The sequence below is a fragment of the Schistocerca gregaria genome, chromosome 9 (genome assembly GCF_023897955.1).
Source record: "Schistocerca gregaria isolate iqSchGreg1 chromosome 9, iqSchGreg1.2, whole genome shotgun sequence".
In the NCBI taxonomy this organism is placed as follows: domain Eukaryota; kingdom Metazoa; phylum Arthropoda; class Insecta; order Orthoptera; family Acrididae; genus Schistocerca; species Schistocerca gregaria.
This window is the reverse complement of record NC_064928.1, coordinates 146088744-146107021: the sequence shown is the minus strand read 5'-3', so window position 1 is coordinate 146107021 and position 18278 is coordinate 146088744. Positions and strand designations below refer to the sequence as shown.

The 18278-nt window shown below is 42.4% G+C and overlaps 1 protein-coding gene across 3 annotated transcripts in view; it reads left to right on the top strand.

Annotated features, from left to right (window-relative positions):
• The window catches only part of LOC126292231 (centrosomal protein of 164 kDa), a 625143-nt gene that overhangs the window by 412297 nt on the left and 194568 nt on the right, over window positions 1-18278 (top strand). For 2 of the 3 annotated variants that reach the window (XM_049986107.1, XM_049986105.1), the window contains exons 2-3: window positions 5412-5523; window positions 16669-16841. In XM_049986107.1, the coding sequence (XP_049842064.1) occupies window positions 5412-5523; window positions 16669-16841 (285 nt within the window). The remainder of the gene's footprint in view (window positions 1-5411; window positions 5524-16668; window positions 16842-18278) is intronic. The other variant, XM_049986106.1, reaches the window with a different exon arrangement.

Genomic DNA, 18278 nt, shown 5'->3' with positions numbered 1-18278 from the left:
TAAGTACAGAAAAATTCTGTGGACAGAGTTTCGGAATTTTTTAATCGTTCAGTATATTCCGAGTAAGGTTTTAAGGAATGGGAAAGATCCATCATGGTTTGATAGCCGCGTTAAAAAAGCACTACGTAAACAAAGAGCACTTCATCTCAGATTCAAGTGAAGTAAAATCCTAGCTGACCAACAAAAGCTGAACGAAGCGAAAATGAACGTAAGGATAGCAATGAGAGAAGGGTTCAATGATTTTGAAAGTAAGACGTTGTCAACCGACCTGAGTAAAAACCCTAACAGATTTTGGTCGTATGAAAAATCAGGAAGTGGGTCAAAATCATCTATTCATTCTGTCAGCGACCACACCGGAACCGGAACGGAAGATAAGAGAGAGAATGTCGAGATACTGAACTCGGTCTTCCGAAATTGTTTCACCGTGGAAGATCATAACACTGCCCCTCCTTTTAGACGTACTAACGTCGAAATGGTAGATACTGAGATAATCGATTGCGGAATTGAAAAGCAGCTGCAATCGCTTAGTAGTGGAGAGGCGTCAGGACCACATGAAATACCTTTAAGATTCTATAAAGATTATGCGAAAGAACTTGCTCCCCTTCTAGCAGTAGTTTATCGTAGATCACTTGAGCAACGAAAGGTGTCTAAAGACTGGAAAAAAAGCGCAGGTCTTTCCCGTTTTTAAGAGAGGCCGTAAGACAGATCCACACAATTATAGACCTATATCGTTGACGTCAATCTGTTGTATAATTATGGAACATGTTTTATGTTCAAGAATTATGAAGTTTTTGGAAAATGAACATCTCCTCTATAAAAATCAACATGGATTTGCAAACAGAAAACCTGCGAAACTCAGCTCGCTCTGTTCCTCCATGACATCTACAGCGCAGTGGACAACGGCGCTCAGACTGACGCCGTGTCCCTTGATTTCAGTAAGGCATTTGACACCGTCCCGCATTGCCGTTTAATGAAAGAAATACGAGCTTACGGTGTATCGGAGCAGACTTGGAATTGGGTTCAAGACTTTCCTGCAGATAGAACTCAATACGTCGCTCTTGACGGAACTAAATCGGCAGATGTAAAGGTAATATCTGGCGTATAACAGGGAAGTTAGGACCATTGCTGTTTGCAATATATATAAATGATCTAGTAGAAAAGGTCGGATGCCCTTTAAGGCTATTCGCAGATGGTACAATTGTCTGTACCAAAGCAGCAACGCCAGAAGATAGTAAAAATTAGCAGATCGACCTGCACAGAGTGGTGCAGGCTCTGACAGTTGAGCCTGAACGTAAATAAATGTAACATACTGCGCATACATAGGTAAAGAAATCCACTACTGTAAAACTACAATACTGATGACAAACAGCTGGAGACAGCGTCTGCCGTAAAATATCTAGGCGTAACTATCCAGAGCGACCTTAAGTGGAATGACCACATAAAAGAGAAAGCGGGAGAAGCAGACCCCAGACTCCGATTCATCGGAAGAATCGTAAGGAAATGTAACTCATCCACGAAAGAAGTGGCTTATAAGGCGCTTGTTCGCCCGATTCTTTGCGTATTGTTCATCTATCTGGGATCCCTGTCAGGTAGGATAGAGAAGATGCAAGTGGCCCATCGGGACCATCCAACCGCCGTGTTATACTCAGCTGAGGATGCATGCGCACAGGAGGATCGTGTGATCAGCACACTGCTTTCCGGGTCGTTATGGTGGTTTTCTTTGACTGGAGTCGCTGCTATTCGGTCGAGTAGCTCCTCAATTGGCATCACGAGGCTGAGTGCACCCAGAGAAATGGCAACAGCGCATGGCGCCACGGAAGGTGGCCCATCCAAGAGTCGGCCACGCCCGACAGCGCTTAACTTCGGTGATGACGGGAACCGTCGTATCCACTGCGGCAAGGCCGTTGCTATCCCCCCCCCCCCCCCCCCCCCCCGCCCCACATACATCTTGCTTATCGACCACGAAGAGAAAATTAGAGCCAATACAATGGCTTACCGATAATCATTCTTCCCACCCACTATTCGCGAGTGGAATAGCATTGGAGAGATCACATAGTGGTACCGAAAGTACCCTCCTACGCACACCATTTGGTGGCTTGCGGAGTATGATGTAAATGTAGAGGACGTGAACAGCGTGAGATGTTGAGTGATTACTGTGAAGGACACGGAGATGTTGTGTACGTGCATAAGACAGCGTTATCAGCACGTGACAGTTTCAAAGGTGCCTCACGATGGGTTTGCATTTTGGCAGAGGGTCAAATGGTGTGCAGTACCCGCATTTTTGTGGGGCATTCAGGTGTGATAGTGGCTTGATGTTGGAGTGCGTGGAAACATGGGGGCACTTCTCATCAAGGTTCTGGACGACCACGTCTGCCCACTACAAGAGAGGATCGATGTATTGTTCACCAAGTACGTAGTGCGCCATTCACATCTGTGCCTGTTATCCGAGAACAAATAAATGGACTCCCTACGACAATGCATGTCATTCCAAACCAATGGTCGGAGAGGAAATTACAGTCCCATGCTTAGGCTGCTGTTAACACCACGACACTAACGGCTGCGTCTGGAGTGGGAAGCATGGCCTGATGATGAATGGTGTCGCATTGTGCCCAGCGATGAATCACTTTTCTGCAGTATCCCGGATGGCCATCGTCGACGATTGTGGCGGCGACTTGGAAGAACTCTAATTTTTGCAACGTTTTTGAGAAGAATACCATCGTTAAGCCGTCGGCACACGGACGTGCATCCGAACGTTGAGCGTGCCGAGTTTCTGACGTCATAGCGTGGAATAGCACGGTCGGGAGTCTTTCCGAACGTGCAGAGCAATATCTGGCATGTCAGATATTCTGAGCGTGCATCTGAGCGTTGACCAATCAGGGGGCACAACGCCACCTACTTCACACGCATGCCGTCTCCCTTCAGCACAGAGTTGTGAGGCGCCATATTGGCATTCATTTCAAGCCTATATGTATATATGCCATTTCTGAGCACCAGCAAATTGAAAATCACTGGAAAACCCGTTGTCAACTGTGTGATTAGTTCCAATAAAATAATGAGAAACATCATATTGTTGGCAAAAGAATTATTGTAACTTGCGTATTATAAGAGTAGGCTATTTGAAGGCAGCGACACACTGAAGATGCACCCAAAACGTATTGTTCTTGGTACAATTTGTTATAATTAAATTTCAATTAGTAACATATCTACGATTAAGGTTTACAGCAAGGGTTAAGATAACATAATTAAGTCCACATGTTGTGGTGTTGGTTCAGCGTAGTGAGTAGCGTCAATGTCCTCTAATGAGTTGTTAGGTGGTGCGGCAGTTCGCCCCTTGGCACTCAATTTTTTTCCTAAAATTCGCGTTTTTATTAGGTTCTGATAGTTTATTATTAGATTAATATAAATATGTACTATTGATGTTATGTAAATATAAGTTCACCTTTTTTGAGGGGTGACTTTGATTGGCTTAATCTACAGGATGGCTTGCGCTACTTCTATAAAGATATTTTGCTCCTTTTTCTTTTACGCTTCGTAATTCACATGCTGCAAAGATTCTGCTACTGGGTAGGAACAGTGATCAAGTAAGACTAACCTTGGGGTTTTACTAAAATGTGGGAATAATGAAATAATGTTTATCTTATGCGGAGAAGTATTCGAAATTTTGTTTGTAATAGAACTTTTATAAGCCTGTGTCCTTATTGACTGGACATGGTACTTTCCTTTCCGTGGACGATGGAGTAAATGTGCGTTTTAATAGAGCTAGCATTCGAATTTTAGGCGCGCCCGTTGAGTAAACAGTGTGATTTACGTACTAGAAGCACCCTTCAACTGCCGCTGCAGTGCGTTGCGATCGCGTATACTACTTTGGGGCCCACGTCCCGTATGCCCAAGTGGCATTGTTCCTGAGCGTTCAGCAGCACGGTGAACTTCGCACGCTCAACGTTAACGTTCGACAGCACGGTCCGTTTGCCGACGGCTTTACTCCTAGCATCATAGTGTGGTTAACCATAGCGTACACCTTCAGGTCACGGCTGGTAGTGACTGCGGGAATTCTGCCGGCAGAACGGTCTTCATATGTTGCCTCTCGTGCGACAGTATCGTGGTGCCGTTTTTCAACAAAAAAAGATGTTCGCCCACACGTGACGTAGGTCTCTATAAACTGTGTACATGCTGGTGAGGTACTCTTGTGGCCAGTAAGCTCCCCAGATTGGTCCCCAATTGAACATATGTCGTGGAACCAGCTTCACTGCGGGCATCCAGGATATCAAGCACCAGTTAGAACATTTTTGCCTCAGGCCAAGAGACAACGGCTTTATGACACCCTTCCCAATCGAATTAGAGCATGAATCTAGGCCAGATGGGCTGCAACATGATACTACATGAGTATGCTCATGCTGTCAAGCTCTTTGTAAATTTGACTCAGTTTTGTAATCACTGAAATGGCATCATGAAACCACTCAGCCCGTGAGGTTTCATTTAGTTTCATCTTTCCTTGTGCGCGCTTCTCCTTTTGTCAGGCATTGTAGCTGAGAGTGAGAATGCTTGTTACAATTATCGACATTTTTTATTGTTTAAACTTAACGTTTTTAACTTAATTCATAACGAAAATACATTCCGATGTTCGAGATGCAGCAGCATGTTCGTAGGCAATGAGAAACCTCCAGGGATTTTTTTTTTTTGGTATTTCGTCTCCCACTGAGGAAAAACAATTAATTATAGGAAAGTTATCTTTTATTTATGGAATGAACCGTAGGTCTACAAACGTGAACTAGAGAAAATAATTTGCAAACTGTAACAGAAAAAGACCTACTACCATAATTTTTGTTATTATCTGGAGTATCGCATTTTAGGTTAGTATGGAATCGTTAGTAGGTATATTGTCAAACCAAAGCTACAAAACCGAGCGGGGTGGCGCAGTGGTTAGACACTGGACTCGCATTCGGGAGGAGGACGGTTCAATCCCGCGTCCGGCCATCCTGATTTAGGTTTTCCATGATTTCCCTAAATCGCTCCAGGCAAATGCCGGGATGGTTCCTTTGAAAGGGCACGGCCGACTTCCTTCCCCATCCTTCCCTAATCCGATGATACCGATGACCTCCCTGTCTGGTCTCCTTCCCCAAACAACCCAACCCCAAAGGTACAAAAAATGTCCTTTGTACTTCAGCTGTATAACACACTGTTCCTCAAATTATTACTCTCATCACACAAGACATTGTGCGTTTTGTAAAGCTTGTTATTTCCGTACCTTATGGCGAACTTGTTATGTTACTTTTAAGCCATTTTATAAGTTCATCATTTAATCTCGATATTAAGTAATATCGATGTCAAAATCCTAATCGGTATCGATAACGTGCCGACACTGCGTTTGAAATTTACGCCAAGTTTACACAGTGTGTGCTTTATTGTTGCAGAGGTTCACGACTACGCAGTGAAGATCGGCATCGATCCGGATAGCGAGCCGCATCTGCTGCATCTGGCGCGGGATGGTCTCATGCAAGCGCTACCACCGGGTTGGAAGCCGTGGTGAGTCCACACTTTCTTTCTGATATAGTACACCAAGATCGGTTTTATTTTATTTTATTTTTTTGTACCTAGAAGAATACGAACCTTGCAACATGTCATTAGCGCCACAGCATTAGTTACGGACTGCCGAAATACTGTAACTCATTGCCAAGCGTTGTTGATATCACGATTGGTTTCCGGGCCGTAGTTATTTGGATAGAGTGTTTGTGGCGTTTGTTGCAATTTCGGATATTAGGAACAACGATGCGATGCGAAATTTTCAGCCAAAGCGAGCAAAACATTTACGAAAACGTTGAAGTTTTGAAGCAACCTTACGCTGGTGTAACTCTGGGTCCGAACGCAGTATTACTAATGGACGAATGGTTAACTCCATAATGAATATTCCACACTGCAATGGTGTGACTTCCTGGCGGATTAGAACTACATTCCGTACCAGGACGCAATTTTGATCTATCAAGAAGTTTCAGTGGCTACACGTATTAAAAAAGTGGTCTTCACTCAACAGAAAGAAGTTACGCGAACATGAATACAGAACCTTCTATGTATGTCAACCGATGGCGCCACAGTCCAGAAAATAATGACCTGGTGCGTGCTAGCCGTCATTTTATCGTCTTAACGTGTCGAACAGATTGAAATCTCGATTGAGATGTTATAATCGAAAAATTGAGGATGTAGAAAATTGAACGGAAGTTGGATGCTTTGATGATGGGAGTAAGTACCTCCTGCAAAGATATCATTGAAGAAACTGAAGGTTATGAAACATGATTTTAAAGGATAATCACAGGAAACAGATGTTGGGCTTGCAGCTGCGACATTGAGACATAACTCCTATCATTGCAGCCAGTTGCCAAAAAAACACTATCCAAAAACAATTTCCATACTTGAACCAGTATCGAAATAATGTGCTGAGTTTTTTTAGACGTCGATGGTATTGTGTATTTCGAAACAGTCGACCGCAATTACTATGCTAGCACTTTGAAAAGGTTTCTTGAGAAATTGCGCACAAAGAAATGATAGGAAATCATCCTTACAGGTGGTGGTAATAGTAGTGTACGCCCCTGTTATTACAGATATAACTCACTATTTCATATGGAAAAAAACCACACCAATGCATTCTTGTATATATTAAGATACCCTTTGGTGGGTATCTATAATACCCGTGCTAGCTAAGGTGATGGAATCCACAGTGAAAAATCAGCTATTAATTTATTTGAAGGAAATAACTTCTTTTATGATACACTGGATAGCTTTTGGAAGCGCAAGTCAGCTACAACAGCAGTACTTAGCTTATTTTCACATGTAGGTCAGGGGTTTAAAGACAAGGACAATAGCACTGGTACTCTCTGGCCTTCGTAAGACAGTTGGTTGCATCTGCATAATGCCCTGCTCAGCAAGCTAAAATCATGTGGTACTGGGAAAGCTGTTCTACAAACGCTCAAATCCTACCTAAATAACAGAGGACATATTATATCAGTCCAAGGAGCAGACTCAGGTGAAATGAAGTTAAATCGCAGTGTGCCACAGGGGTCCGTAATAGGTCCCCTCTGTTGTTCTAAATTTTCGTTGTTGGCATAGGCTCCAACGGGCTCACCTTGCAGTTCGCAGATGATGCAGCTTTGCTTTCAAAATGGGTGAATTTAGTAAGCAGAAGTCCTGAAACTTCCTGGCAGATTAGAACTGTGTGCTGGACTGAGATTTGAACTCGGGAGATTTGCCTTTTGCAGGGAAGGGCTCTATCACCTGAGTTACCTGAGCACGACTCACGACCCATCCACACAGCTTTACTTCCACTACTATGTCATCTCCTACCTCCCAAACTTCACAGAAGTTCTTCTGTAAAACTTTCTGGATTAGTGCCGGCCGCGGTGGTTTCGCAGTTCTAGGCGCGCAGTCCAGAACCGTGCGACTGCTACAGTCACAGGTACGAATCCTGCCTCGGGCATGGATGTGTGTGATGTCCTTGGGTTAGTTAGGTTTAAGTAGTTCTAAGTTCTAGGGGACTGATGACCACAGCAGTTGAGTCCCATAGTGCTCAGAGCCATTTGAACCATTTTTTTTTTTTTCTGGATTAGCACTTCTGGAAGAAAGGATATAGCAGAGTTATGGCATAGTCAAAGCCTGGGGGGGATGCTTCCAGAATGAAATTGTCACTATGCAGCAAGAATGTGTGTGCTGATGTGACATTCCTGGCTACTTAAAACTATGCCCTGGAGTGAGACTCAGCTCAGGACGTTAGCCTTCTGTGCATGTGTTCCACTGATTGAGCTATCCAAGTGCAACTTGCAACTTGTCCTCACAGCTTTACTTCCACCAGTACCTCGTCTCTTATCTCCCAAACTTTACAAAATTTCTCCTGCGAAACTTGCAGCTGTGAGAACAGGCCATGAGCTGTGCTTGGGTAGCCCAGTTGTCAGAGCACTTGTCTGTGAAAGGCAAGGGTCCCGAGGTTGAGACTCAGTGCGGCACACAGTTTTAATCTGCTGGGAGGTTTCATATCGGTGCACACTCTGCTGCAGAGTGAAAATTTCATTATAGAAAGTGAAGTCCTAGTCAGTGAGGCCAAGGCCTGGTTTCTCATTATCATGGACCAGATGAAAATTAATGAAGACAAAACACAAAGGATGATAATGCAGCCTCAAATCATGGGACCAACAGAAGGAGCAATGAAGTTAATTAACACAGCACTTTCTATAAGGCCAGTATAAACAAGCCAAGATGTCAATTAACTAAGATACAGACAAGTTCCCAATGGTGGCCCTAAAATTATTTAATGCTCTTCTTAAGGATATTCACCCACTACCATTTGAAAAAATTGCAGCTAAATTTTTTTGTATATTGAAACAGCAATTTTTGTCCAATGTTGAGGAATACTTCTCTGATGACAGGACAGTGTCTACCTGAATTACAACTCAGTGCCAGCGGAAACTGCAGCAACTCCGCTATTTTACTGCACTATGCTCTAATATTGATTCTTATTATTGTAAAGTATACTGCAGGAGATGACCTGAGGGAGTGTCTGCGAACACCTTGAGACTCTGGCAAAACAGTGGGGGTGATACACGATTACAAGAACTCAGCAAGAGAGTTTGCTTTGTCTCTGTCACCTCAATTCTCCAACTTGCTACCTTCATGTGGTGTCCCTATTAAGCCAAGCTACTCAGAGGAAGTTTGGGTAACCAAGCCCAGCGGGATACTGAGTCGGTGAGCAAACAGGGATTGGAAGTCAGTGGAAGGCAACGGGAAACCACCACTGATACTTTTCCCTAGAGAACCCCAGGGCTTTCCTCAGTTTTAAATTATCCGGAGCTTCAAGTCCCCCAGTCAGATCTCTGAGGGGGACAGGATTGAGAGAAGTAACTAGACCAATATCGCAGTGCAAATTATCCCTGCACACTGTAAGAAAGATTGCAACATGGAATGTGTGTAGGCTAATTCAGACAGGAAAACTTGCCATACTACAAAGAGAAATGTGCCTGCATGGCCTGGATATTCTTAGACTTAGTGAGACCCACTAGAGAGGAAGTGGCCATTTCGTGACTCAAGGAAGGAACACAGTGTACTTTTCAGGGAGTAGTGAGCAAAGTAATAATGGTGTTTCAATACTTGTTCATAGAAATCTGAACAACTATGTTGTAGGTTACGAACTGATTAACAAAAGGATCATCTCTGTCAAACTGAATACTTCCCCTAGCAGACTCAACATAATTCAGATTTATGCTCCCACAGCTACAGCATCAGATGAGGAGATGGAGAAGTTCTATGACCAACTGGAGCGAGATCCCTACCAAAGAACAGACAATAATCCAAGGTGACTTCAGTGATAAAGTTGGAGATATGGCCCAAGACTCACACTTATGATCCATCATTGGACTTTATGGTCTTGGTGAGAGAAATGAATGAGGCAGGAACTTACTGGATTTCTGTGTGAGTAACGACATGTCCATCTGTAACACAATGTTCCAACATCACCCAAGACGACTGTATACTTGGATATCACCTGGTGATAGATTTAGAAACCAAATTGACTTCATCGTAGTGCGAAGACATTGGAAGACTTCATTCGTAGATTGTAAAACCTTTCCTGGAGCTGACTGTGGTAGTGATCACATTCTGTCATCCATGAAAATGCACATTAAGCTTAAATCTGCCAAGAAGGGTGAAGAAAAACAGCTAAGATTCACAAACTAGGAATCTATTCACAAATTTGGTGAACTTCTAAGACCAAACTTTCACTACATCAGTTTTGATATGGAAGCACCAGCATCACAAATATGGGACCGAATGAAGAACATCGTTTCCTCGTCACTTCCGATATCGGAACAATCGCTGAGTGCAAAACATCCCTAGATATTACAGTCCACATTACAGTTAATTGAAGACAGAAGCCATCTGCAGAAAACTGCTATCCACACCACCTAGGATCAAGACAGATACAAGAACCTGTGCAGAGTAATACAACAGAATTGTAGAAAGGACAAAGCACATTTCATTACTGGTATCTGTAATAAAATAGAGCAGCATCATAATCGCAATCAGGTATGTGATCTCTTCAAGAAAATCGGCATCATCATCGGTGAATTTAATCCTTGTACATGGGTGGTAGTTGTCGAGAAGGGTAACCCTATCGGAGACAAGGAAGATGATGTTACAAGGTGGAAACAGTACTGTCAAAAGTTGTACTCGTAATTAACAACAGTATGGACAATCAAGCAGTTGAGCAACTTACTTTGGAACCTACAATCGTACGCAGTAAAATAGAGAACGTGATTCAACATCTGAAGAATTATACAGCCCCTGGTGTAGGCGATATATCTGGAGAAATGATTGAAGAAATGGGACAGGAAGGTATTGATGTGCTGCATTCATTATGTAAAAGAATATGGGAAACTGGGGAGTGGCTGGATGACTGGTGAAAGTCTCTCTTCATCCACTTACACAAGAAGGGAATAACCAGGAACTGCTCCAACTATCAAACTATTGCCCTCATATCTTATGCAACTAAAATAGTGCTCCACATCCTGAACCAACATTTGAAGCCATACATTCAGCCTCACATATCCACAGAACAAGCAGGTTTTGTTGAAGGGAAGAAACTCATGAACAGATCCTCAACATAAGACAAATAACAGAAAAATCGCGAGAGTTCTGTGTTCCTGTTTTCATCTACTTCCTTGACTATAGGAAATTCTTTGCTGTTTTGTCCCACCCCACTTGAAAACATTGATCAAAAGTCTATAAAGTAATCACTTCGCAGTTGTAAAGACAAGTGATGGCACATTCGATTCCTGCTGAGTATCAAAAGGTGTGAGACAAGGTTGTGTCCTATCCCCACAACTGTACAACAGCTATGCAGAACGTGTAATTAGGAAAGCTCTTGATGGTTGGACCAAAGGCATCTCAATTGATGGGAGAACTACGAACAACTTCTGTTTTGCTGATGACACTGTGCTTCTAGCCAACAGCTAAGATGAACTTGCTGAGCCATTAATGAGAATAAAGGACATTAGTCTAGCAAATGGATTAGACATCAACCTCAGCAAGTCCAAACTCATAATAATTGATCGAGAAGAACAGATCCAGCTCACATGTCAATTAAAGTAACTGGAAGTCATGCATTCCTTCATCTGTCTTGGGCCAACCATCTGCAGCACGGGATGATGTGAAGATGAGATAAGAAGACTGATCACGCTAGGTCGAGTGGCTGTCAAAAAGCTCACCAAGATCTGGCAGAGTGGAGCAATAACAAATAGCACAAAGATCCGGCTAGCTGAAACACTCATGTTTTCTGTCTTCTCTTATGGTTGTGAAACATGGACACTCGAGGCCAGAGACAAACAGCGCCTTGATGTGTTTGAGCTTTGGTGGTTGCATAGGATGCTATGCATAAAATGGGTTGAAAGAAGAACAAATGTGTCCATTATTGAACAACTCAGTATCTCCAGACGCCTTTCTTGTCGAGTCACTGAAAAAATTCTGCAGCTGTTTGGCCATATTGTGAGAAGAGATGGAGGAAATCTAGAGAAAGTAATCTTCCAAGGAAAGATCAAGGGCACTAGACCAAGAGGAAGAGCAGTGAGCAGGTGGATAGATCAAATCCAGATCTGTGGTCTACCTCTTCAGCAGGCACTAAGAGAAGCTGGCAACCATCCGGGATGGTGATGCTTGGTTCATGGGGTCATGATGTTCAGCAGTGAGCACAACAACTTATGATGATGATACTGCAGTGTAGTTCTTAAATTTGTTTTGTAATATCCATTTTAATACCGTGTAAACTTAAAGCTTTCTGCCCAGCCATGACTTGTGAATGACAGAATTGTTAATAATATCTTATACTACTGTGGTTTACTAAGTTTCATTTAGCTGATGTAAGTGCAAATAGTATTAAACCTTATAGTAATTGTTTATATTGTCAATACAATGTTCATGTTAAATTTATAAAAGCTGCTTCACTTTTGTTAATATGCATCTCTATGTGTCCCTTGTCCATAAAGGTTTTGTTTCTTGTTGGGACCTATGAGACATGATTATGAATAAATGAAAATGATGAATCAACAGGGGTTCTTCGTTCTGCTCAACTATGTTAATCCCACACCATGGAGTGCCCAGACTGACACCAATGGTTTAGTGCCAAATTTGCATATGATAGTGATATTCACACACATTACAAATTGAGGAAATATACTGGGAAATGAGTTATACCTACATGACAACATGACACACACACACACACACACACACACACACACACACACACACACACACGAGAGAGAGAGAGAGAGAGAGAGAGAGAGAGAGAGAGAGAGAGAGAGAGAGCAAAATAATTGTCAGAAACTGGACTATCATCTATTATAGGTTTTTTGAATTCACCTTGCAGTTTTAATTTTTATAAATGAATAAGAAGGTGCATTAAATGTGACACAAATGTAGACATCAGGCTACACTACAGATCAATCTCTTCCCACAATCCTTATTTTGCATTCACATTCATTGGCTTTGTCAATTCACAACCAGATTGTCTCTTTTCAATCTAACTTAGGTTCTGGGCTAAGCTACAAGTCAGTCTGTCACTTCAACCAAGATGCCTGTGTAGTATCAGCTCAGTTGAACAAGTAATGGAATCTGTCTATGGCAGCAAGTGTACTCAGGACCAATTGTTGTGCAGTGTCAAAACTATTTCAGCATTCAACATGAAACTGATACGAGTTGCTCTCTTTAGCTATTTTACATTGCATTACTTTAGTTTTGTTACATGGGTTCTGCAAATACTGGTCTCTGGGATGTGTCATACACTGAAATGTTTGTTTATTACTGCATTAAACTGCTAATTCTAATTATAAAGTAACCTAAAACATTAAAGTTTAAGAGTTTCTGTAAAAATATTCTTCAAAGGAGTAGAAGGAGTTGACAAACAGAAAATTGTTTACTTCAGCCTTAAACTGTGCCGCATTATCTCCATGACATTTAATGTACCTCGTTAGACTGTTGAATACACGTGTACCCATGTAACTGACTCTCTCCTGACGAGTAGTAATAGTAAGTCAGTGAAGTCTTTGTAGAGGCTGTTTTTGTCTTAATGTTATGTTTATACTTCTTACTATTTTTTTAAGAAAAGAGGTTTATGGTAATGACAAAGGACATTAATTGTGCAGTACTTATCAAAACACCCAGTTTTTTTAGAGGTCTCTACAGAATTGTTCTAGAATTAACATCAGTTATAATTCCTACAACCATGCTTCTGTATTTTGAAAATACTGTACCATTATGTTGAGTTTCCCCAAAAAATGATTACAGTAACTCTTTAGTCACTTTTAAATCAGGTATAGCAGTAATCATGCTTGCAGCAAACATGGCTGATCTACATCACTTCATTAATTCTAGACAGTGAATTTAATGATAGACACTTTCTACTTCTTGTAGTTCATTGTTCGAGAAATCAGCTTTTAGAGTTATATAAGAAGAACTGAATGATAATCCATTTTGCTTGAACCATCTGTTAATATTTCTGTATATTTTATTATGTGGTGCAGGAGATGATAGGAGAAAGTGCCTAGGGGTTGTGTGGGTGTAAACTCATAACAAATGTAAATAAATTTATTAATCAATATTAACAATCCAAACCATATACACAAGAAGGGAAACCAAAAGAATCTGTACGCAAAATACCACTTAATACCTAATATGATATAATACACCATTAAATAAATTGCCCCTCTATATTCAGCCAGCTTTGCAATGAGGGAGCCAGATTAATATGACAAAAATTACACCACTGTAATACCTAATACAGTAGAACAAGGAATCAATTACTCAGCTCCTCTGAATTTACCCGACCTCACAATGAAGGGGGCACTGATTAAAACACTGCAAATACCACACAATAAAATGATAATATGGAGACACCCAATACAGGATCCCACCCTAGAACTCAACCCTGAATACAATACAAAAGAGATGAAGTCAACAGAAAATGCCTACCATATGTACACTCCGCTGGACACAGTAAATAAGGACAGTAAAACAGTGAAGAAAGTATGACAGCTAAAAATTCTCACTTAACACAATGCTGTCAGAAGGTGCCTTTTCAACTGAGTATGCTAGGCCCAGTGACCTCACTGTATTTCACAAATGTAGTCACTTGGCGACAAATAGGCCAGCCTTGTCATAGCCATCTGTACTACAAGATAGAACTGATCACACTAGTCATACTTTCCTCTGTCATAGCCAAAAGCACCACACTGCAAGCATCACTGGACTCCTGGCTGTGCTGTGTTCCCTGGTTCATAACCCAGCCACAGTCTGCTAGTCCAGCAGAACACTGCCTGCTGTTGGCAGCAGATCACCGCACGCCTCAACAATCAGTTTCACTAGAATGCCTCATAGCTGTGCTCCGTGCTGCAGGCTTTGTCCACCCAGCTGGCTGTTGTCGTACTCCAAGTTGCTCGTAGTGTCCTTCACTGGCCATTCTGAACTGCCTCCTCTGCACTGACAGTGACTACAGCATCTACCCCGTCCTCCATCTGTATGGCGTCATGTTGCAACTGGCAACTCCCTGAGCCATCGGTGCCGATAGAAAAAGGAGCTCGGCCGGCAGCCCGTGCACATCCTAAGCACTGAACCTTAGACCTGCCTGCTGCTGCCCAAGGTTATGGCTAGTTGATGTTCCCACTACAGTTTTTGCAACTGACTGCCATCTGCTATATATCTCAGCCACACACTCGCAGCAGGGCCAGGTGCACAAAAGCCGCACTAGTGCCACCTGCTACGTGGAACATAGAATTCACCAATGCTATGGATGCTTTCAGTAAGGAGCTATTTTTTGTTCCTACACCTGTATCATCTCCAAAAAGACAAAATTTGCATAAATACAACCTTGTGGTACACAATGTCTGATTGCTTCAAATTCAGAGTTTGTATTGCTATGTGTTTGAAATGGAACTGATGCGTATGCTCTATACAAGAGAAAGAGCTTCAAAAATTGAGCAAATCAATAATGTGTAGGTCAACCTCTGGCACTTATGCAAGCAGTTATTCAGCTAAGAATTCAGTGGTAGAGTTGTCGGATGTCTTCCTGAGGGATATCATGCCAAGTTCTGTCCATTTGGCACGTTATGTTATCAAAATCATGAACTGGTTACAGGGACCAGCTCACAATTCTCCAAATGTTCTCAGTTGTGGACAGATCTGGCAGCCTAGCTATCTAAGATAATTTTGGCAAGGATGAAGACAAGCAGTAGAGACTCTCATTGTGTGGTGACATGTAAGTACAGGATGGCTTGCCATAAAGGGCAACAAATTGGGGCATAGAGTGCTGCTGTACTGCAAAGGTGCCATGGGTGACAACCAAAGAGGGCTTGCTGTGAAAAGAAATGGCACTCCAGACCATCACTCCTGGTTCTCGGGCGGTACGGCAGGCGACAGTCAGGTTGATATCCCACTGTTGTCCAGGGTATCTCAATACAAGTCTTTGCTGATCATCAAGGTTCAGTTCAAAGAGGGACTCACCACTGAAGATAGTTCTACTCCCATTAACCAGATTACAGGCCAAAGACATGCCTGGAGATGCCCCAGACAGCAATGGGATACCAACCTGACTGTCAGGTACCATACAGTATGACAACCGTGAGTGATGGTGTGAGGTGCCATTTCTTTTCATAGGAGCACCACTTTGGTTGTCATCCACAGCACACTTGTAGCCCAATGGTATGACGGTGATATTTTATGCCCCATTTTGTTACACATCATGGAAAGCCATCCTGAGCTTACACTTCAGCAAGACAATGCCTATCCGCACACAATGGGAATTTCTGCTGTTTGTCTCTGTGCTTGCCTAACTCTACATTGGCTAGCAAGAATATTTAGAGCATTATATGCAGGGCCCTCAAACCAGCTCTACATTTTGTCAATGTAACGCACCGATTTGACAGAATTTGGTACAGTGCCCCTCGTAAGGTCTATAGATTTCTGTCCCATTTACATAATTCCTTTGTGTTGCATAATGTTTTTGTCTTAGAGTGTTTAGTAACTTTTGCATTATGATATCATGGACCACACTATCAAAAACCTTAGCCAAGTCAAAAAAATATCCTCATTAGTAGTAATTTATGGTTTATTGATTCTAATACATCATTTGTCAAGGTAAATACAGCCTGTTCAGTGGCCAGACCTCTTTCATATCCAGACTGTTTGCTACTGAGTTTATTTTCCTGTCAAATGAAATGATAGTATGGCATTTATTGGCTGGGATATCCCCTTTGGGGTTTGGCCACTGTATTGCAAGTCTTTTTAGTTGACACCACTTCGGCGACTTGCGTGTCAATGATGATGAAGGACACACAACACCCAGTCCCCTGCTGGGAATCGAACCTGGGCCCCCGTACGTGGTAGGCAATAACGCTACCGCTGTGCTACGGAGGCGGACTATTTTCCTGTACTAAGTAGGTATGAAGTCTAGTGTTCATTATGTTCTTGAAAAATTTTGGAAATATTGGCAGTAATTTGATGGGACGGTAGTTCTTTTCCAGTGTTCTGCCTCCTACTTTGTGCTAATAAAGTTGATGTGTTAAGTAGAACAAGAGAGTATTTTTTTGGACTGCTTCAGATGTTCACTGTTTCACACACCTGGTTACCTTTATGTCACCATTTCAGTTACGACGAGGAGTTGCAGTCGTGGTACTACTTCAACTTCAAGACTGGCGAGTCTCGGTGGGAGCACCCGCTGGACGACGTGTATCGCCGGTTGGTGGTGAAGGGCCGCTCGGAGAGCATCAGCTCTGCAGGTCAGTGCGCCCGGCCTGCAGCTGCGGTAGACGCCGCCTCAGGTAGGTAGCAGCACTCACCACGTCTTTTGCTCCACCTAACACCTCTGTGCAAGCTGCTTTGTTTCACCACTAGTGGTATCACACAGTGTCTCCTTGGGTACACTGGAGAGTTCTGTCTCTTATAAGCAGTATTTCAGTGACATGCTTTATCATTCCAACAGTGGAAAATCCTGGATGTAAAAATAACAGTACATATTTGGATAGATTTCTACTCACCATGTAGAAGATGTGTTGAACAGCAGACTGGCACATTTAATAGTAGACCATGCTATTGGACACAGTCCTCCTCCAAATACAGAAAACACACACACACATTCATGCTTTCTCTGCTCACACACACATAGTGAGTCATTGAGGTGTAACATATTATTCATACAATGAGATGTTCAATGTCCTTGATATCTGTTGACTAACAAAATATATTGGTTGGCTAATGTAGTTGGTAAGTAGGAAGCATCTCACTTTTGGGAGGTTTTTTGATGGTTAGTGCAGACTGGAATTATACTGATGTGCTGTTGGTGATGCAGGCTGCAGACTGGCACTTTTATGTGCTGGGTGGAGTCGTTTGCTTTGTGGGGTAAGAGAAGTCACAGTTGTACATACATTGAGTTCAACTTCTCAGAGTGTTCCACTGGAACAAGGAAAATCTCTTTTAGCATCTTGGAGACAATGGATCAAAATCCACAGGGAAAAGCAGTGTCATTGTTCAAGAAGGATCCTTGCAACATCAGTATTGTATGATAACCGTAAGAAAAAGTAAGAGAAGCAGGAAACCTGACAAGGTATGGAAGTTACAGATTGACTGTTTCAATGGCTTATTGCCAACACCCCCATTAGGGAAATAAAGACAAAGGAAACATTCCATTATATCTCGGCACAGTTGGGTATCAGTACCAACAAGCATCAAATTTGCACAAAGTGTACTATGTTCTTTAATTTGAAAATGATTAGTATTTCCAGGCAGTCACATGAAGTAAGTAGGAGTAAAGCCATCTACATGCTGTATGTAAGGAATGATCAAACAGTGGGTTTCTCATTCAGAAACTGCATTTGGATGTTGGGTGTTTGTCACAAGACTGTGATATGCCTTGTGTATGAAGAAGAAAGCTGTACTATCGCTAGTCTGAATTTGACATCAGCAGCATCGTGCCATATTGAGACCAGTTTATCGTTTCTCAATACAGATGCTTGTGTCAGTAGGGATCCGTCATCTATCGTGCAACTACGGTATCTTAGACTTCAGGAGGACTGTACTCAGAGTCATGCAGTCAGTGGCCCCACATCTGTAGTGCCCGAGAGGAGAGACGTGTTGTTCAGGTGTGCAAGATTGTACAGCCACGGCCTGTACCTGATGTGTATACAGCACGACAAGTATGCTCATGGATAATGTATTGATACCTGGTGCAGCACAAACTGTTAGCACAGCGAACATTGTTG